This window comes from Cucurbita pepo, chromosome 19 (assembly GCF_057944985.1).
Source record: "Cucurbita pepo subsp. pepo isolate OVF chromosome 19, ASM5794498v1, whole genome shotgun sequence".
Taxonomy (NCBI): domain Eukaryota; kingdom Viridiplantae; phylum Streptophyta; class Magnoliopsida; order Cucurbitales; family Cucurbitaceae; genus Cucurbita; species Cucurbita pepo.
The window spans coordinates 11,194,597-11,214,891 of record NC_141816.1 but is presented as its reverse complement, the minus strand read 5'-3'; the positions used below and the strand labels follow the sequence as shown (position 1 = coordinate 11,214,891).

Genomic DNA, 20,295 nt, shown 5'->3' with positions numbered 1-20,295 from the left:
TAATATAAATAAACTAATAAACTCTGAAACTTAAAAAAAAAAAAAAAAAAAAAAAATCTATATATAAATTTTAAAGTTTTTAATCTGAAGTTATTTAAAAAATATGTTGATATCCAAATCAATTTATTAAAGGGTTGGTTATCTAGGGTAGTCAACTATTGACCTTGGGCCGGGCTTGGATTAGACTAGGACGGCCTTTGGGCTTTAAGCCCAATCATAACAACTGATATATCAAATCTAACCATTGATATATTAAATCTCTCTCGAACTAGTGTTTGGATCTTTATCTTTTTTGGATAGTGTTTGGATCTTTATCTTTTTTGGATGTCACCTATTATCTCAAGTTTTACATTGAATCCATTGACACAAATAGTTCGTGGGAGAAAATTGAGTTATTTGGAACCAGGAGGATTGATAGGGCAAACTGCTAGTTTTCGATATGAGATATTCATCCTAGTCATTATGGACGCATTTGCCCAGTCGACACGTATGAAGGAATTAATGTTGGACTTATGGGATCATTAGCAATTCATGCAAGGATTGGTCATTGGGATCTCTAGAAACTCCATCTTATGAGATTTCTGAGAGATAAAAAAAAGTGTGGATGCTTTATTTATCACCAAGTCGAGATGAATACTAGATGGTATGGTCGGGTTTAGTAATGTCATCCCTTGTGCTAGACTGATTAGGCTGAAGCAAAGGGCGTGGTAAGAACTAAATAGAATGGTCAATCTTTTCACTCTCCCCTCAGTCGGGAATTTACCTACTAGACTAGCCAGCCCTTCTATCGCTGAAAGCGACAGGAAATTCTTTGGCACTAAATCCAGGTACTCAGGAAGAATAGATTGTTCCAACTCGATACCATCAAGAATTCTCGACTATTAAATGGGAACAAGTTCATCTTCGAGAGGTGGACCCCATTGTTCAAGCTTTGAAATAAACACCTAGGGAACATCCATTTACCCTGTACGAAAAAAAATGAATTTCATTATGTGAAAATTGTGTAACTTACGGCATAGTTGATCATAAAATGGTAAGCATATTAAATCACCTAAAAAAGTTATTCTCACATACAAATCAAATGACAAGTCCTCATACGCAGAAGTTTATAACTCACTCAATACTAAGATCGAGTTGCATATGATTATTCTGTGAACAAAAATTAAGGTATTTCTACACCCAAAATTGAAGTTTTTTTTTTTTTTTTTTTTTTTGGTTTGAAACTCAACCAAACCCAATACCACATACAAGGTAGGACCCAACACTTTTACCCAAATCCTCACTTAATTACACCTAATCCCAATCATAAATATGTAAAACTGATAATATAAACATATATACACACAGATAAATGATACTTTACTTTCCTAAAAGGATTTGTTTAGAAGAGATGTCAAAGTTCAAATAATTGCACAGAAAATGAGTAATTTTCTTCTATCATTAATAACCAGGCAGGTGCATGATTTGACAATAACTAATAATGCATTAAGCTTAAATAGCAAGCTATAAACAAACCAGAAAGCTCTATCTCAACAACCTATTTTTCAAAGAGATTCCTCCCTAAGTTGAATCAACATATTTAATTTTAAATTAACATGTTATAATGTTATACTGTGATAAGTTATATTCATACAAATGCAAATAATTCAAATCATGTCACGTAAAATATAAGAGTGGGTAAAATGTAATTGTCATCTTTCTACAAAACTTCCCCTCTCAACTTTTGAAAAACATAGGATTAAAATAGTATTTGATTTTGACGTTTCACTTTTTTTTTTTTAATCTTAAATGATCTATTGAGTTATTTAATTCATCTTCATCATTTTATATGGTCTATTTGTCGTCTTTTTTACATTTTATCATATTTGGGATGATAAGTCCCTTTCATGTCTTCACGTTAGGTCTATATTGACTTTAAGATTCCATACGAATATAAGTTTTTTTTCTTCCTAATTCTGTTTTAGGAGATATAAATTAAAGCAGCAGTAAACTAACGTGAAGTTATTAATGAGCTTCCCATTTGCCCATTCATGGCAATAATGTTCAATTTTTTTTATAATAAAACAAAGAAATGAAGATAACTAAATTATTCCACAAATAAAAATAAAAATAAAAATAATGATAATAAAGTTTTATTCAATAACCCTTTTGTTTTTTGTTTTCGAAAATTAAATTTGTAAATATTACTTTTAATCGATTCTCTAAGATAAAATTCATTTTTTTAAAAAGGAACATTTAAATTTTAAGTGAAATTTCAAAAGAAAAAACATATTTTGAAAACTACTTTTCTTTCATTTTCAAATTTTGGCTTGATATATTAATACATATGTAAAGAGTAGATAATAAAATAAATAAACTCATGTAACTAAATTTTTCAAGACAAAATGATCATAAAAGGAGCCTAAAAATAGTTCTAAAAGCTTGTTTTTGTTTTTAAAAATTGGTTAAGAATTCAAAGGTTTTCTTAAAAAGATCCAAATGAAAAAACAAACATAATTTTAAAACACTAAACAAAAATCCAATCAAATGAGCTTAATATATTTGTTAGACGAACATGACAATCTACAATGGTATGATATTGTCCACTTTGAGTATAAGCTCTCATGGCTTTGCTTTGAGCTTCTCCAAAAGGCCTCATACCAATGGAGTTAGTATTCTTCACTTATAAACCCATGATCATTCCCTAAATTAGACGATGTGGGACTTCCATCATCCAACAACATTAATTGTTTCTCAAGATAATATCTATCAAATTCTTGCAATCAGACGTTAACATCATTTATTTACTTAAGGTTCGTTTTTACTTCATTTCTTCATAATGCACGACTATTTTAACACAACCTCCCAAGAATTGTAAAGCCATATTAAACTTTTTATAGCATAAAGTTCATTCAATCTTTGTTAAATAATAAAGTCACTGCAAGCTACCCTACAATAATTAAAATATAAGGTAAAGGGATACTATAACATACCTTTTACTTTATAAACGAAGAAAATCGCTCCTCCTGAATTGCCTATTGAAATTAAGAAAACTCATTAGCTTTCAATCAATTAAAAAAAAAAAACAATTTCCAAAACCGTGTTTGTTAAAGTGCACCAAATTATTTGTGACCAACTATGATGCAAAAACTACAACAATGGGAGGGTAAAACCTTTTTGGGGTTTCAAGATCTTTTATCCAAAGCAAACATAATTATTACCAAAATTTTGCATGATTTTGTCCCGCGAGCAAGTCCAAAAGTTGAAGATTCACAGAGCAACAGCAGCTAGTGTTGTGCATGTTGTTGGATTAACATTGCTTCAGAATCACTTCTCCATTATTTGCTTTGATGTTCAACTTCTGGGGCCGCTATCATGTTCACAGTTTTGTTTTGTAACTCTTCTATCATTTTTCATTTCCTATAAATAACACATAATCTTCACTTTAATATCCCAGGCTGGCTTTGTTTAGTACAGAGAGAGAGAGAGTAGCATTTGTACCTATATTTGTAGGTCATGGCTTCCTTTGCTGTGGCATTCTCACACTTTGCAATTCTTTTGCTGTCTGCTGTGTCGTTGGGGAGTTCGCTGAGCTTAGACTACTACGACAAGACGTGTCCCAGTGCCGACTTCATCGTTACTAAAGCTGTCAGGAATGCAGCTTACAAAGATAAGACTGTCCCTGCTGCACTCCTCCGAATGCACTTTCATGACTGCTTTATAAGGGTAACCTTTAAAATTCTTGACATGTTTAATACTTCTCTAAGTTTGACAAAACTAACCTGGTTCTGTTTGCCTGGGTGAAGGGTTGTGATGCATCTGTATTGCTGAACTCAGTAGGGAACAACAAAGCAGAGAAAGATGGGCCAGCTAATTTGTCTTTGCACTCGTTTTTTGTGATAGACGACGCGAAGAAAGAACTAGAATCCTATTGCCCTGGCGTTGTCTCTTGTGCTGATATCTTAGCTATGGCTGCAAGGGATGCAGTTGTGCTTGTAAGAAAGCATATAATTCAAATGATTTTTTGCCTAGTAACAAGGATGGTTTGAAATTTAGAAGTCCAAAACATTTTCTTTCTAAAAGGATATAATTTTGTGTATGTCTGTCTTACAGTCTGGAGGTCCAACATGGGATGTTCCTAAAGGAAGAAAGGATGGAAGGACATCAAAGGCAAGTGAAACAATACAATTGCCATCTCCAGCCTTCAACATTTCTCAGCTGCAACAGAGCTTCTCCCAAAGGGGACTATCCTTGGACGACCTAGTTGCTCTGTCAGGTAAACCACATATGACGAATGCATCAGCGTAAAATATCAGTACAACATAAGATTATGAAAGAAAGAATAAAGTCGTCCTATCAAAGATATAAGCAATAACATTGTCATATGATGCAGGAGCACACACCTTAGGATTTGCTCATTGCTCATCCTTTGAAGGTAGAATCCGCAACTTCAGTCCAGCCAGCAATGTTGACCCTGCAATGAATCCATCGTTTGCAGGAAGTCTAAGAAACATGTGCCCAGTAAACAACAAGGCAAAAAATGCGGGCGCTAACATGGATACTTCTCCGACCACATTCGACAACAATTACTATAGACTGATACTACAAAAGAAGGGCCTGTTTTCTGCTGACCAAGCTCTGCTCAACTTTCCCAAGACCAAGAATCTTGTTAATGAGTTTGCTAGCTCAAAGGAAGCTTTTAACCGAGCATTTGTTAATTCCATGATCAAGATGAGTAGCATCACTGGAGGACAGGAGATCAGAAAGAATTGTAGGGCAGTGAACTAAAAGCTACTCTTGATAGCTCTGTGTGTTTTGTTTGCTAGACTAATAATCATCTATTTAAGCAATGGGAGCTAAGTACCCATGGCTAGATTGTATTCAGTACTGTTAAAATCATATTACAAATGTTCTCTTATATATGATCACCAATGGAATGCCTATATTTCTGCCTTCATTTTTCGCTTTATTCTCAGATGTCTCCAATTAGAGAGGAAGTTATTTCTACGGTGATGTCTCCAGTACCTACATCCACTAATCACGCCCACTTTAAGATTCTCCAATTCGTACCCAACTGAACCTAATGGACAAGAAAATAATAGGAATCAGATCTAAGCTACTTCGTTAAAGCTCAAGCCACCTGAAAACACTGAAAAATTATGCAGGAAACTCCGGCAGCAAGAGAAGTAAAAACCAGGAGAGGATGGTCAGCATGAATGTACCAAAGCAAATGTTCAAAGACAATGGGATTTTACCCTTTCAACCTATGACATTAATAAACTCTAGTCTGAGATAACTAAAAAAAGAGTATTAATTAAACAAAGATTTGGCAACAACAAAACAACAACAACCAAACCACTTGATGCAACTCCTCTCCTCCTCGCCCGGTAGATTTGTCGGCAGTTGAAGAACAGTAACGTGTGTTGGGTGAATTATGTGCCACAAAGTCTATAGACCCACGATTATGCAAATGAATAACTGATAAGACAGTGGATTAAAATGAAGAACCAAAAAAAAAGTGAGCTAATTGATGATTTGAGATTTACAATAGCTCCTAATAATGCATATAATTGAACTCTCAAAAACAGGTATTTCATTCAACACAAGTCCTAAATTAAAGTTTCAACCTGCACAAATGCAGTAACGCACTAGTTTTCTCAACAGTTATCTCCAAAATTTCTAGGCATCTGCCACTGAACTTGAAATTATGAGAACGCCTAAAATAGACTGGAAATACATTCTCACTCACATCAAAGTGGACAAAGACCATGAACTTAACAAGTCCACCAAACACTTGTAAACCTCGTCATTTCACCAGAGAAGTTTCCTGTTAGAAGTAAAACAATTTTATAACTCAGGTTACCGAACTCCAAAAAAAATCATGTATTAATAAATGCATTTCCGTACCTTGGCTGGATCACAATTGAGAACAATCTCGGCCAATTGAATATTGCCACTCAGATTTGATGCCTTGTGCGATGGCATGAATGCAAAGCCGTCAACAAGCTTCTCACACTTCAACCCCCATTTGACCATCAAGAACTCAATCAGATGGTGCCCACTGTACAATTTGAAGGACAATGAATTGGTAAAGGTGGAAAATAATGATAACAATGATAATAGTCATAATTATAACCATCATGATCACGGCACCACCAACTTCGCCTATTCCCCAAGATATAAGATAATACTATCAACTATCAAGTTACCTGCGATTGTGGTAGGTTGTTATAAAAACTGATCCCGGTGAACTTTGGAGAAGAAAGGCCACGGTTGAAAAGAGATCATCAAATGCTTCCCAACAAAAACAAAACTCAATTTCAGAACATTTTCCCCCATAAACAAAGATGCAAAAGTAAAAGGCAATTGGATCCCAAATTGATCCTATGGTCCTACCACTGTTTTCGTACAATACATCGGCCCCAATAATGATTGTAGGTCGTAAATTGAATATTGATGTGTCCCAAACCCCCCATGTAAGTCCTATTACCTACACTTATCAGAAACTCTTCACTAAGCCAGATCCGTTAAGATGCAATTAGAGGAAAAAATAGCAAGAAAAATACTAGTAGTAATAGATTTACGTTACAGTTGAGCTTATTCAGGTCACAAACTCTTCTGATATTGTCCAGCACCTGCAAATTCAAGAGTAGGCCAGTGGAAGGATGCCCGTTAACGTAGTTATCTCAGTGAATTTGGTTCTAAACACAGTCTGCCTCATCCTTAGTGCGAGAAACTCCTTTAGCTTGACCTTTTTATGATTCATTTTTAAAAGCATTAATTTGAACCACCTCCCGCCCAGAAAGGAAAAAACAAAACAAAAATGAAGTTCATATAACTTGATTAAAGGAAATATGATCAAGGAGGTGAAAAATTCTGCTGCCATTTTTTTACAATTGATGCAAGAAGTGGAACTTAAATTATCAAGCGAAGTAACAAAGACGAAGTAATACCTCCACTCTGTTAGCATCGTCAGTCAAAGTAACATTAGCGCCTAATTTAGCTGCAACCAATCCAGGCAATGAAGTACCGGCACCGAGCTGCAACCAATTTGGAGGTCACAGAGTCACCCTAGACATTAAACTTCCCCGATTCAAAATAATCAAGCATATCACCCAAACTCTAACTCTACTGGTAATTTCCTTCTAGGAGACCTCGTTGGAGACAGATAATACACAAGTACCTCAACGACGTTAGCACCAGAAAATCGTGTTTTCTGCTGCCAGATATACTCGGCAAGGATAATACTGCAAGGCCACACATAAAGCCCGTAATCCTCTTCCATATTCTGCAGTTTCGAGGCAATTACAAAAGGAGATTGTTAAAGTTTCTTTGTCTATCGATGTTTTGAAGAAAAAAATGGAAGGAGAATATTGACACCTCGATGATAGAAATGGAGAAGACCGATTTTCCATCATCATCTTCAAAAACATGACGAGAGATTGTAGTCGAAGAGGGAGCGGCCGAGTCGTCGAAGCTACCGTCTTCCATGTCGCTCGCCGGCGATTGCCCAAACAAATAGGACCAGCTTTCCACTGGCGGGAGCGCGAGGAAGTATATAACTAATGGGCCGTCCCAACATAGAGATTTTTTTAATTAAATGACCCCCAAACTCTTTAATTATAAATCTATGAACATTTTCTAAATCAGCTGACGTGTGACTTTCATCATCCAACCTGACATACAATGGATAATTTAGTTCGGTACATATTCGTAACGCCTCATTCTCGAAATTTAGAATTTAGATTCAGCACCTTATGCCTCCAACATTCTCTTGTATTCCCGTAACATGACCACATTATCTACTTAATTTTAGTTATTTTTAAGAGTACAAATTATTTCCGCATATTAAAACCAATCTTTTAATATGCTTTCTAGAAAAATAATCATATTTACGTGCTCAAATAATCCATATTGGTTTGCGAATACAGTTTTCACAGTACGTAATGTAGTGTTGTCGTAAGAATGTAGAAAAATGTCGAGACCGTTAAACGATTTTAACTCTTGGTCTGAATCATAGACATGAATCGTTACATAGTGTAAATAATTTAAATTTTCAATTATTATTAAATATTTTAAAAAACTATACATTAACATATAATATATATGATTTTGTAGATGTCACAGTAAATTCTCACATCATATTACATTTGAAGCCATATAAAAAATATGGTATATAATATGGTTGGCGCAATAAATATTATCAAAAGAAAAAATAAAGAAATTTCCTTTTATTTAGCCCCGCTATGTCTTCAACTAATATTTTTGGCAAAATCAAGAGCAAATTTAATATTATAAATATTAAATAAGGAAAATATGAGAATTTTATAATTAATTCTTTCTATTTTTTAGTAGACATAGCCTTTATTTATTTATTTATTTATTTATTTTATAAGAAGGTATATGATTCTCAAATGGTAGCCTCACGTCTCTCGATGTCTGTCTCTGATACCATTTGTAACAGTCAAAGTTTACCGTTAGTAAATATTGTCCGCTTTAGTCCGTTACATATCGTCGTCAGCCTCGTGAATTTAAAACGCGTTTATTAAGGAGAAATTTCCACACCGTTATAAGGAATGCTTAATTTCTCTCCAACCGATGTGGGGCCTTACAACGATGATTTTAACTCATTCCAAATATGACATGACCTTTATTAATCCCTGGACCAATAAAATAGTAGTTCACGAATCGTATTAATATTCATCTCTTCAATTCAACAACACGTTAAGGTATACATATGCATAATCCGATTGGGGCTGCATTCCCAAACAACCCGACTCGTTGATAGCACCTCGATTTTGTGGCATGGCTCAACAAAACAGTCATGTCGTCCTACCTATTTAAAGTTTGAGAATAGGTCGAGGGCGTTGCGCCCCTGATGCCTCTAATCATTGGCTTTACCCGATAGAACTCGCACGCGTACGCAACTTGCGTTCAAAGACTCAGTGGTTATTACTATTTTGCATATAAGTTTTTTAAAATTAAAATTCTACTTCTATAAAGTTAAATAGAATAAAAAATGCATAAATTTAGTAAGATAATTGGTTAACGTTAAATTACAAATTTAGCCTTATGATATATGATATAATAAATAAATAAATAAATAAATAAATAAAGGTTAAAATCAATTATTTACCGAGCTTTTATCAAATTATGAAACTATTAAAAAAGAATTAAAAATACTAAATCCTAATTTCTCTAAAAAAAATTATAGAAACGATAATAATAATAATAATAATAAAAAGATCGCAATAATATTTTCATAACAAAAATAGATAAATAATTGAAATGATTTATTTCCATATGGACCAGAGCCGTTCTATGGAAGCCCATACCGGCGCACGCGGGGAGGTGAGGATATTATGGTAATTTCATAGGTAACTATAAATTAACCCTCGGCAAAGGAATCCTTTTGAGAGTTTGGAGTGTTGCAAACCTAAAGAATAGAGAGAGAGAGAGAGAGAGAAACGTTTTAATTTCTTTGTTTTTTATCTTTAGAGAGAGAGAGAGAGACCTTTCTGCTTCTTAGACCTCTTCCCAGACCTACGTCTCTTCTCTTTTTTCTCTCTGTGATCCGATCGCTCAATCTTTTGAAAATCCTTCAGATTAATTTGTTCGATTCATATATATTTTTTTTAATTCTTAGCAGTTGTTAGTTCTTCGAAAAATCAAAAACAAATTTGTTTTGATCTTATTGCTTAATTTTATTTTACTTTTTGCACTGTTTGCCGTCGATCAAGGTACTGCCATCTGAAAGAAACCCTAATTTTATAATTTATGATGGCTGCTTCTAATTTACCTGTCGCTGATTCGGCGGCGGCATCGAGTGTCAATCAGTCTCCTCGTAATTCTGGGCAGAATTACGGCAGTCGCAGCCCCAAATCATCATCACGTCGCTCTGGTGGACGCACAGTGTCTTCTTCTCCGTGGACCCAGATTGTTCGCGGTGAAATGGACATGGCGGCGGCTGTTTCGTCATCTGCATCTCCGACTACTGTTATTGAACCGATATCGTTTTCGTCTTCTTCTTCGTCTGAGGAGCCACTGAGTGAGAGTTTGGATGGCGGAAATGGGTTGTCCGTCAATGTTGCTGGAAAGAAGCCTGCGTGGAATAAGCTCTCTAATGGAACTGAGGCTGGGCCTGTCATGGGGGCTGTGTCTTGGCCCGCTCTGTCGGAATCTGCCAAGGGCACACCTAAATCATCTTCGGATTCACTTAAAAGTTTAGGGGATGGATCCACTGGCGCGCAGGTTATTTTCTATCAATTTTATATTTGTTGTAATGGCACGTGCTGGAAAAATGAAAATGATAGATTCAGTTTGTTTGTAGGGATAAATGTTCAAACTGCTGCAGTCTATCTACATGATTAAGCTAAATCTTTCTACTTTTTCTGACATTAAAATGATAGATTTATCAATAGGTTCAAGAAATTGTTTCCTGGGTTAGTCTGCATATTCTCCTCGAATAGGTTGGTTAATTAACCATGTTCTCCATGGCTCAATTATTGACTTAATATCTGTCTTGTTATCTAATAGAGTGGTCGTCACTCTTGCACATTTTGTTTATTTTGTTTGTCTTGTTATTACGTAAAGCTTTGATCAATTAGCTATGTTCTTTGGAAGGCAAAACATGGAAAGAGGATGAAATTTCTGTTCAAATTCCCAATTAAGCTACTCTTTGCCTAATTTCCTTGTTGAATTAGTAGAAATATAATTTTTGTTTTTATAAATTTCATACAACATTGAAATTTATTTTCTTGCGAAGAAAAATAAAGACTACCAAGATATAGGCATATAGAGTTAAGTTGGTTTTTTTTTTTTTTTTTTTTTTTTTTTGTTGGTTTACCACGAATGTATGGGAGGGTCTTGACTTATTTATTTATGTTTTTTAAACTTTTTTGGTACTAGTATTTATTTATTTTTTACTTATAGGGGACTGGAACTCCGTCTTCCTCATCAAACAAAGAAGGTAATAATGATGTCAGACCCAATCCTGATTCATCTCTTACTCATCCAATAACCTCACGCCAGAAATCAATGAGGCGTAGTGGTTCAGGTAATTCATATAATAGTGGCCTCCCCCAACAGTCAGCACCTTCAAGTCCTATAATTGATCCAGCTCCTAATAATTCTTCAAAGGATCAGGCAGAGAGAAGTACATTTGCATCACCATCACATAATGATCATGGTCATCAACAACCACGTTACTCATTTCGTAGTCGTGGTGGTTCACATCCACGTGGTGATAATTCCCATCATCATAACTATGGTTCTAGACGTGATCACGATCGTGGAAATCAAGATTGGAATTCAAATAGAAATTTTAATGCACAACCTCATAGAGTTGTTCACAGGTTTATTAGACCTTCTCCACCTCCACCTCCTAATACTGCTGCCTTTATTTCTGCTCCACCAATGAGGCCTATTGGGGGTCCATTATCCTTCCCTGGTAAGCTCTACATTTGTATTGTGAGGTATCATGATTTTTTTAATGCGAACTTATTTAATGCTTGAATCTTTTTGTAGATTTTGCATCTCCTCCAATGGTATATGTTGGTCCTCCTCCTCCAGAGGCTCTTAGAGGTGTACCTTATGTCACTTCAATACCACCTAATGCAATGTTTTTTCACCCAGACCCTCAGTTGTATGCTATGATAGTGAGTCAGATAGAATACTATTTCAGGTATATTTTATGTGGTAGCTTTTAACCTTTTCGTATCATCCTTGTATAGGTGTTAGAGTTTTGAAAACTTTTTAATGGTTACCGCACCTTATATTTGTGAATTGCAGTGGTCAAAATTTAATAAAAGACACTTTCTTGAGAAAGAACATGAATGAAGAGGGATGGGTTCCAATTAGACTAATAGCATCCTTCAACAAGGTGAGTTGCTTATCTTACCAAGAATGTATGACTACTTTTTTTACTAGAATGTCCAGATGATCTTCATTTTCTGTTAGGTTTCTGCCTTGTGCGTCTATGCATGTTTTCCCTGGTAAATATTTTTAGGAAAAACTGTTTACAGAACGATTCCAAAAAACTGCAATCACTTGAACTTTTCAAAAAAAATTTAAAATGTGTTCCTTTACTTTCTCTACTCTGTGTTCCTTTGAAACTGTTCTAAAGAAAAGTTCTAATGAAATTTTTGCAATCGTTCTTGGAATTTCCATTTACTTTCTGCTATATTGTACATTTTCTAAAAAAATGTTATGAAAAGTCATTTTGCCCGAGTAATTTTTCCAGATTGTTTTTCTGATTTGAAAACTGTTTGGAAGATATTTTTTTCCTGCTTTCTTTTACTTCTGCATATATATCAAATTATGCTTAGGAAATTAGTCGATGATTATATATGCGCTGTGTAGGCATAGAGAACTCATAATAAAAATTGTTGCACCTGTGCCTGAATGTTGTTTCTCTTCTGTATTTTTGGGTTACGAAAACATTTTTAAAAATATATATCATGTCAACTCTTTTGATTAAAAAAAGAAACTTCTATTTTTGAAATCAGATTTTTTTAGACTCGGTTCTCAAAATGTCTCTTTATGATTTATTAAATATGTCAATAGTGCTTCTCAAAATGTCTCTTTATGATTTATTAAATATGTCAATAGAATTAGTTGATTACTGAAATAGCTGGAGAGTTAAAATATTGGTTCTGATTTTGGAGATCCAAATTTATCTGATTAAAGATATCGATTTGTAGCACCAGAGTGAATTTACAATAGAATTTTGTGTCTGATGACACGAGGAGGCTGAATTTTTATGTAGCTTTACCCTATGGTCAATGAAGTACAAGTGTTAATTTTTGTAGCTTCCTTGTATGATTGTTATGTCATTTCCCTTCATTTTATGAACCTTCATCCTGCATGTCACACATTTTTTTGCACTTTGTGGAAAAGGAGCTTTGCCAAACAACATTAGTTAAATATAGCATGCATGTTTTATTTTTTTTCAAGAATTTTATGTCAATGACATGATTGGTGTGGGATATGAACGGAAATGTTGACATTGTGATGTGATGTTTTATAGATATTTAATTGTATTTCATTTACAAATGGGCGTTGGGACATTTTTAAGAGTGATTTGCTTAAGCTATTCAATGATTTTATGAGATATGGATCAATACTTGATCATGAGTGATATTAAGGGTTTTAGGCCGGACAGCTTAGTGACAAGCCTTGAAAAATATCATTTCTTAGTCTTTGACCTAGAGAATGTTGAAGGCTCAGACGGCGTCTTTATCAGATGAGGTTGAGGGTGATTATAGACCTCACTATCTGTTGGTCATCTTTAAGAAGATCGATTTTGAGAATGTTATGGTCATGTCGACTGGGATTTCTGGATGAGGTCCCTAGGGACGAAAGTTTGTCTCAATTTTGAGCTTGAGTAGGCCATTCTTGTACTTCGATAACTTTCCATCTTATTAAAGGGAGATCGTAGTTTTCTTGTCCCTAAGGTCTTTGTAGTCATCAGTTACTAACCCCTTTTATAATTATGATCTTGGTTTGTTGTATTGGAGTTCGTTTCTGTAATTAGCTTTTGGACTCTCTTTTGTTGGTGGGTTTGTTTTTTCTAAGCTCAGTTTCTTACTAAAAGAAAAAACATTCTTGATAGCTTTATTACAAGGGAGATGTGTAGAGGCTTGACCGATTATAGTGGGGTGGCTGAAGGTACGGTGCATCTTACTCAGTGTTGGTGATACCATCTTTTTCTGTACTAGGGAAGAGCCCTTTGTCCATTTTAGTAGGATTCTTCACATACTTAAGTTGGTCTTCTAGCTTCAAATTAGTTGGGATAAGTGTTTCATTGTCAATGTAACGTGGAGTATGAGACCTTATTTTCTCCTCTTAAAGTAGCTGGCCCTCTTGAAACTTAATGTATTTTATAAGGAATCACTACAAGGGAAGTAAGATTCAAATTATCTTGTTGATTGAATATCTCGAAGCAAAAACACTTGTTTGAGATTCGAATCACTTCACAAGCAAAATCGATCATATCTAGCTTGAATGTTATTCTAAACATGCAATCTAAACTACATAGAATTGCAAAGGAAAGGTAAGACACTTGGCCCTAATGATAAAGAATCACGTAATTCAGATTATCTTGTTGATCAAATATCTTAAGGAAAGAACACTTGTGTGAGATTCGAATCACTCCACAAGCAAGATTGATCATCTCAAGCTTGAATGATTCTATACGCAACCTAAACTACATAGAATTGCAAAGAAACTTAGCTATTGGCTAAAAGAAAGCACAAATGCTCCTTTTACTACATTTTCCAAATCCCCTTTACAAAGATGACTTTATATAGTCTCAAAATGAAACTCTTGACCTTCCATGAGACATTTCAAGAGTTTGTAACTTTCATACTTTATGACCATAATTAGCCACTATGTATACTTAATGATATAATTAGCCACTATGTAAATGTAACTTTAAAGTAAACAAAGTCTTAAAATACATTAATGAAATACAATAACTCTAAATTATCACCATTTAAGAATAAATGAAGCCCCACAGTATTTTGAAGCCTTTGTTACATAAATGAAGCTTGATTCTTCTGAATCCTTTGTTACATAAATGAAGCTTGATTCTTCTGAATGTGGCATTAATATTCAGTTTTATTAATATTCATTTGTCTCTTTATTCTAAATAATTGTAGTTGTAGTGTGTGATCTAGTAAGAGAAGAAGAAAAGGAAGGGTTTTGAGTACACTTGAATTACTAATTGAGTTTTTGTTGGGTGCCGCTTTTTGCTCGGTTTTGTTATTTTTTTTTCCCTTTTCTTTTTTGTTCTTTTCTACTTCCGTTCTCCTTGATGAAAGCAGTTCTTTTCCATAAAAAAAGTACTTGCATGATTGACTGCAAGGTCGGTGGTTCTGTGCTTTCTGAGATAATTGTGAAGAATGACTTCTATCATGTAGCTTCTATAATTTCTTCCATCATTCAATAGCCACATTTTCTTTTTATATCGCTAAATCATGTAACTTATAATGGAGGTTATATGAATAAATCTGGGGACCAGAAGGCATAATATTGTTTTTATCCTTCAGAATATGTCATCCGGGCACTCTTTTGTAGGTTAAACGTCTGACTGAAAGTATCCCAATTATATTGGATGCATTGCAATCATCTTCACTTGTGGAAGTAAAGGTCAGTAGTCATCAGCTCCTGAACGAGCCTTTTCCTCTATCTATAATTGGAGATTTTAAGTTGGGAAAACTCGCTGCTAAATGGATTTGCATCCTTAAAATGTAGTAATAGTAGTGATGGGGATAGACAAGTAAAATTTCAAATCATTTTTCTTTTATTCTTGTATATATGAACACTAATTTTTTTTTTTTTTTTTTGCTTGCTCTTAGGGAGAGACGGTAAGGCGGCGTAATGATTATGACAGATGGATTATTCGACCCGGTGAAATTCCTGATGTTGCAGGCCCATTAAGCCCAGGAAGTTCCAATCAGGATATGTTGGCAGCTGGTGTTCAAACTATTGCGCTAGAGAATATTAATCATAGGGTATCTGAAGGTGGACAGGGTGCTGTTCATGTTGAGGCACACCAAAGTAGTAGGCCATCTGGAAATATGAGTATGCACGCACAGCCATATGGTGATAATGGAACAGACCAAGTAAATACCAAGGCAGGTTCAGATCATTCATCTTCTGAAAGGAGTTAGACCAAGAACTTGTGCTGTGAACCCGTGTCCTTCTGAATGAAAACTAGATGTGGGTAGTAGAGATTGAGGAGATGTTAGTGGACACGGTTTGCATAACAACAATTCTCTTCTCGTGATGCCAAGTAAATTGGTGGGACTGAAGTTGAAGAAGAGGAACAATAACGAAAAGATAAAGGGAAAAAGAAGAAAAAAAAACTTAAATTAAAACTTAAACTTCAAAAAAAAAAAAAAAAAAAAAAAAAAAAGAAAAAAGGTTAAAGAGAAACTATAACAGAAGTTCCTTTGCGGTGGAGGGATGCATTTATGGTTTTGTGGGATGGTGTTGGTGCATGGCTTGTTTCTTAAGTTCATATTCTTTTTTGTTGTGGTTTTCCTTTTTTTGGTGATGATGGCATGTACTTAATGTGGGGAATTTTGATTTGCCTCCCCATGGTTGCCCCTCAGTTGGTTTTTTGATATCTTTGGGGTCAAAGAACTCGAGTTCTTAGATGAGAGAACACGGTGATTCGGGAAAGAACTTCGCTTTTGTTCTGCAAGGTGAATCTATCATAGAGGTTGGCTTTTGTTGGATATTGTGGAGGCTGGGCTGCTGCAAACTTCCGTTCTTCTGTCTGAAGGTTCTTCTTTCCATCCTTTTATGATTGTTTTTCAGAGACTTACCCCTTGGCGTTTGCTTTATAGATGTCTATCTGCCAACTTCAAGCGCGGCATTAGGAACTTCTGAAGGTTGAACTGCATAAAATGCCCCCTTCCCCCCATTATGCTCTGAACTTTCTCTTCCAGTTCATATTATTTTGCTCCAGATATCATCTTTATTTTATTGGCATGTTTTGGATCAGATTGTACTTGAAAAAAATGGGAATTTGCAATACCAGTAACAGTGCTGCAATTGACCCGAATTTTTGCGTCTGTTCGTTCCCCTTTCTATTCCCCTATCCTGGAGTTTTGAGTATATTTGTTGAAACTAAATTATCAAAATAGTGTGTTTAAATTTATCTCTTATTATATAGTTCGTTCTGTTTATAAAGAAGTGTACACTAGCCTTGTACATCTAACATTACAAGATCAGGTATATTATTGAATATTTTTGGACTAGGTGAGCTTGGATAGAGCGTCCTTTAGAAGTTGACGAGTCAGAATTTTGTAGGCTTTGCTGGAAGGGTGGTAGCTATCCCAGAAGACGTACTTATCCGCATCGGGGCACGATAATGGTATGGATGAAGGGTTGCATAGAATGCTGACCTCTATACTTCCTGTGCCACAACACCCTTTCTTCGCCTCCTCGAACCCTGAAATCATCTCATCCATCCAAAACCTTATAATTATATTACGATGTCTTTTAATTTTAATTTTGTGTTTAATATGTTCATTCTTTTGGGTTTAATAGGTCATTTAACCCACCTCACTTTTTTAAAAATTTACAGGTTAAAATAACCCGAATAAGTAAAGGGCGTTGGGCAGCGTTGAAAGCTTTTTTGCTATCGTTTTGACTAAAAAAAAGTCTAGGAGAATTTTGTTTATAATTTTTATTATTTAAATAAAAAAAATTCCATTATAAAAATTCTATTATTATATATTATTATATAAATAATAAATAATTGAATAATGTAATGTAAATTTATTATTAAAAAAATATCACTAAAAAAATATAAATTCAAATAAAAATAAACATTTTTTTTATCAAAGCAATCATTGGAATTTCCTAATGTTTTGAGCGGATGAATATGAAATTCTGTTAATTTAAAAATAAGAGAAATTTAATTTAATATTTAATAATTCTGTTAATTTTTAATAATTTAAAATATATTAAGAAAATTAAGAAAATTTACATTTTTTAAGAAAGTGAAAAAAATAGCAAATAATTTGGCATTTAAAAAAAATAAAAAATAAAAACTTTATGAAACGAATGTTAACTTGGCTTTCGCAATAAGGGTAAAATTGAGAATTTGAAAAATTAGAACCGAATTAAAAATTAACTTTTAAAAAAATTTAAAGTTTAAATGAACGATGGAAGAACAAATGAAAGGGGAAATTACCATATTGGGCAGGATTTTGAATGAGAGCAAGAATCGGATTGTAGACATCTAAATAAGCAATCTTGGCATCCGAATATTGATTTCCGAGCGACGAAATCAACGACGATAGCTTCGAATTGAAAAGCAACGCCGCTCCATTGGCAGCTTCCGAACAGCCTCGGGCGATGCCGCCGTTTAGGGTTCTCTTGGACGGAAGGCAGCCAATCGCCGGCAAGCTGATAACTCCGATCCGTCTTCCTCCGAGTGCGTAAAGCTGGTGCAAGAAAGTGGAAGCTGATCGGATCATGAGATCGGTGTAGGATGGGATGTCGTAGTGGAATCGTCGGAAGGGAGTGATGAAATACGTGTTTGCAATGTCGTCGGTGCCGGTGCAGACTATTATTACGCTTTTGGATAGGATCGCCGTCGCCTTTTCTTCTCCGACCGCCGCTTTTATCTTCTTCATGTACTCTTTGAACATCTCCAGTTGATCATCCAACGACAACACTGACTGGTTTTGAAAAAAATAAAAATTTAATACTAAATTATAATTTACCATATATATCATATTTTATATTTTATTATAGATTAAATATCTAGATATTTAACTTAATATTATATATCTTTTCGCTTTTCTCATTTATATTTTATTATTATTTCCTCTACTTTTATATAAATATTTTAAAAAATATTTCTTTATAAAATTTAACGGTATAAAAATGTACCGTAAATTTAATAATATTTCATAAAAAAAATCAACACTTAAACTATATATATATATATACACAAATTTTTGTAAGAGTTGTAAGAAGTAAGATGTTATTTTGATTTATGAAGATTACCGCTATCTTGGACGTGAGAGGGTCATATCCGGAAGCTCCGGAAGCAAAACTAACGCCGGTGAGAAGCTCTTCAGTTGTCAAATTTGGATCAAGATATGCCGGCAACAACTCCTTCATACCAAGCTCTTCCACTGTTACGTTTTAAAATTTACAAGCATATACCGTGTTAGCTTACAAACCATATTTGCAATAAAAGAATCGTCTTTTTTATTAATCTGAACATAGTTCAGCTAGTTAAAAGATATATTACGGGTCATAAAGTATTTAAAGTTTGAATCTCACAATTAATTTTGGGAGAAAAAAATCACATTAAATAGTCAATAATGCAAGATTTGTTTATTTTTCAATTGCTCGAAACAAATACGTGTACAAAATTTTGTATCGGGTTAGCTACCTTTCCTTAAATTCCTACTAAACTTAAAAGCTTAATTTGACGGGTTTAAGAGTTTAACCTGCAAAATCAGAAGGAATTTTGCCGTTGCTAAACCGTCCGGTCGACATTCCGCCATTGAAATCCCTTCCATAAGGTGCAAAGTCACATTTGATCAATGTTTTGATGTAGTTATTGTTGCCTGGATCAACGATAGAATCTCCGAACACAAGTATTGCCGAAACGTCTACTTTTTCCGACACTAAGTTAGAATCAACAACAACGATGATGACGTGGCAAACGAACAAAAATATCTCCAAGTAATTAGGAATTTTCATTTCTGTCAAACGAATGACTGGTTGGAGATGGGTAATGAGTGAGCTTCATGTATTGTTTATATAATGGTAGCTTTCGTTTCCCATGAGTTGGCTACATGACGTGGCTTCTAATCACTGGCTATTAGATTTCCCATGAGCTGGCTGTTGACGTGTCTAGTGCTCAATGGCTTAATCGGGCTTTTTTGCAAAGTTGATGATTTGGCATTAATTAAACAGCTAAAAATCCATATCAATTATGTCGGTGATAGCTATTTTCATATTTTTATAACAACAAGACAAAAATTATATTCTCCGTCTCCGACCCTATTTAGAAGGGTCTCTCTATCATCTTTCATATTTTCCACGGGATAAGTTTTCGGCTCTGTAAGTCTAACGGAAAGTTCAAACGTTCACCGATATTTGCAAACAATTATTAATATTTATTTTTTTATTCGACAATTTTTTTAACTATTAATATATTTTTAATTGGTATTTAGCAAATCTCCAACGATAAATTTCACAATTAATAAAAAATAAATAAAAAGGTCAATTCACTAATTTAACACAAAGTCTACATCTTCAACTGTGTAACATAATTATCATCTAGAAATTGATTCACAACCAATTAAATAAATATTAATTAATAACTCATAAAACAATATTTTTATCAAATAATTTATATTTTTTTAAAATTGACAATACATTCAGAAAAATAAAAGTAACTAAATTGGTGTGAAATGGCGGTGAGCATTAAAAACATTATCCATTTATTGGCCGTCTGTTAATTAAAACATTGGCTCACAAGCGCGAAAATGACATTATTAAAATCTTAAACCAAACCCGACACATATCTACAAACTCCCAATCTAACGTATTTATAATTTTATCATAAATTTAATTTTAATTTAATAAATTTAAATTTTAAAAATAAATGAATGAACTTTGATTTAAATTTCAAGCTTTAGAAGTAACCAGAAGCACCGAACCCCAAGTCAAGATAAAACAAACCCATTAAAAATGATGACATGTCACTCCCTCTTTCGTAGACGTGTATTAATATCCACGTGTCAATGTAAAAAGAAAATGACGTGTGATCAG

General features: G+C 34.2%; 4 protein-coding genes and 1 long non-coding RNA gene across 6 annotated transcripts; 2 read left to right on the top strand and 3 right to left on the bottom strand.

Moving 5' to 3' along the window:
- Positions 1–589: 589 nt before the first annotated feature.
- Positions 590–3,399, bottom strand: LOC111782135 (uncharacterized). The gene is made up of 3 exons (XR_002813062.2): positions 3,201–3,399; positions 2,973–3,014; positions 590–964 (listed from the first exon to the last, which is right to left on the bottom strand). It is a non-coding gene; the product is annotated as an uncharacterized LOC111782135 (long non-coding RNA).
- A 96-nt stretch (positions 3,400–3,495) lies between these two features.
- On the top strand, positions 3,496–4,936 carry LOC111782133 (peroxidase 64-like). Its single transcript, XM_023662933.2, has 4 exons — positions 3,496–3,705; positions 3,786–3,974; positions 4,093–4,255; positions 4,373–4,936. Exons 1-4 carry the CDS (start codon positions 3,496–3,498, stop codon positions 4,765–4,767), a joined length of 957 nt encoding a protein of 318 aa, XP_023518701.1. The 3' UTR covers positions 4,768–4,936.
- LOC111782134 (Putative methyltransferase family protein) lies at positions 4,920–7,550 on the bottom strand. Of its 2 annotated transcripts, XR_002813059.2 has the most exons (9): positions 7,360–7,546; positions 7,163–7,267; positions 6,933–7,019; positions 6,564–6,614; positions 6,376–6,469; positions 6,189–6,273; positions 5,887–6,040; positions 5,729–5,806; positions 4,920–5,059 (listed from the first exon to the last, which is right to left on the bottom strand). XR_002813059.2 is itself a non-coding variant. In XM_023662934.2 (8 exons), the coding sequence occupies exons 1-8, from the start codon at positions 7,468–7,470 to the stop codon at positions 5,786–5,788; spliced, it is 708 nt and encodes a 235-aa protein (XP_023518702.2). In that variant the 5' UTR covers positions 7,471–7,550; the 3' UTR covers positions 5,550–5,785. The 2 variants fall into 2 exon arrangements, 1 of the variants encoding a protein (XP_023518702.2); XM_023662934.2 differs by lacking the exon at positions 4,920–5,059 and having other exon boundaries at positions 5,550–5,806; positions 7,360–7,550.
- Positions 7,551–9,397: 1,847 nt separating this feature from the next.
- Positions 9,398–16,552, top strand: LOC111781262 (la-related protein 1C). Its single transcript, XM_087119876.1, has 6 exons — positions 9,398–10,230; positions 10,912–11,428; positions 11,506–11,662; positions 11,770–11,860; positions 15,058–15,129; positions 15,339–16,552. The coding sequence occupies exons 1-6, from the start codon at positions 9,757–9,759 to the stop codon at positions 15,651–15,653; spliced, it is 1,626 nt and encodes a 541-aa protein (XP_086976002.1). The 5' UTR covers positions 9,398–9,756; the 3' UTR covers positions 15,654–16,552.
- Positions 16,553–16,636: 84 nt separating this feature from the next.
- LOC111781263 (GDSL esterase/lipase EXL3) lies at positions 16,637–19,261 on the bottom strand. The gene is made up of 4 exons (XM_023661761.2): positions 18,963–19,261; positions 18,511–18,641; positions 17,690–18,179; positions 16,637–16,942 (listed from the first exon to the last, which is right to left on the bottom strand). Exons 1-4 carry the CDS (start codon positions 19,216–19,218, stop codon positions 16,746–16,748), a joined length of 1,074 nt encoding a protein of 357 aa, XP_023517529.2. The 5' UTR covers positions 19,219–19,261; the 3' UTR covers positions 16,637–16,745.
- Between the last annotated feature and the right edge of the window lie 1,034 nt (positions 19,262–20,295).

Excerpts from the sequence above, each read along its gene's own strand:
- LOC111782133 (XM_023662933.2), top strand. The coding sequence starts at position 3,496 with ATGGCTTCCTTTGCTGTGGCATTCTCACACTTTGCAATTCTTTTGCTG. Across the intron at positions 3,706-3,785 it reads TTCATGACTGCTTTATAAGG|GGTTGTGATGCATCTGTATT; the intron begins GTAACCTTTAAA and ends GCCTGGGTGAAG. Across the intron at positions 3,975-4,092 it reads CAAGGGATGCAGTTGTGCTT|TCTGGAGGTCCAACATGGGA; the intron begins GTAAGAAAGCAT and ends TCTGTCTTACAG.
- LOC111782134 (XM_023662934.2), bottom strand. The coding sequence starts at position 7,470 with ATGGAAGACGGTAGCTTCGACGACTCGGCCGCTCCCTCTTCGACTACA. Across the intron at positions 6,470-6,563 it reads TGAATAAGCTCAACTGTAAC|GTAATAGGACTTACATGGGG; the intron begins GTAAATCTATTA and ends TGATAAGTGTAG. Across the intron at positions 6,274-6,375 it reads TGTATTGTACGAAAACAGTG|CATTTGATGATCTCTTTTCA; the intron begins GTAGGACCATAG and ends TTTGTTGGGAAG.
- LOC111781262 (XM_087119876.1), top strand. The coding sequence starts at position 9,757 with ATGATGGCTGCTTCTAATTTACCTGTCGCTGATTCGGCGGCGGCATCG. Across the intron at positions 11,861-15,057 it reads TAATAGCATCCTTCAACAAG|GTTAAACGTCTGACTGAAAG; the intron begins GTGAGTTGCTTA and ends ACTCTTTTGTAG. Across the intron at positions 15,130-15,338 it reads CTTCACTTGTGGAAGTAAAG|GGAGAGACGGTAAGGCGGCG; the intron begins GTCAGTAGTCAT and ends GCTTGCTCTTAG.
- LOC111781263 (XM_023661761.2), bottom strand. The coding sequence starts at position 19,218 with ATGAAAATTCCTAATTACTTGGAGATATTTTTGTTCGTTTGCCACGTC. Across the intron at positions 18,180-18,510 it reads CTCTCACGTCCAAGATAGCG|TCAGTGTTGTCGTTGGATGA; the intron begins GTAATCTTCATA and ends TTTCAAAACCAG. Across the intron at positions 16,943-17,689 it reads TCAAAATCCTGCCCAATATG|GGTTCGAGGAGGCGAAGAAA; the intron begins GTAATTTCCCCT and ends AGATGATTTCAG.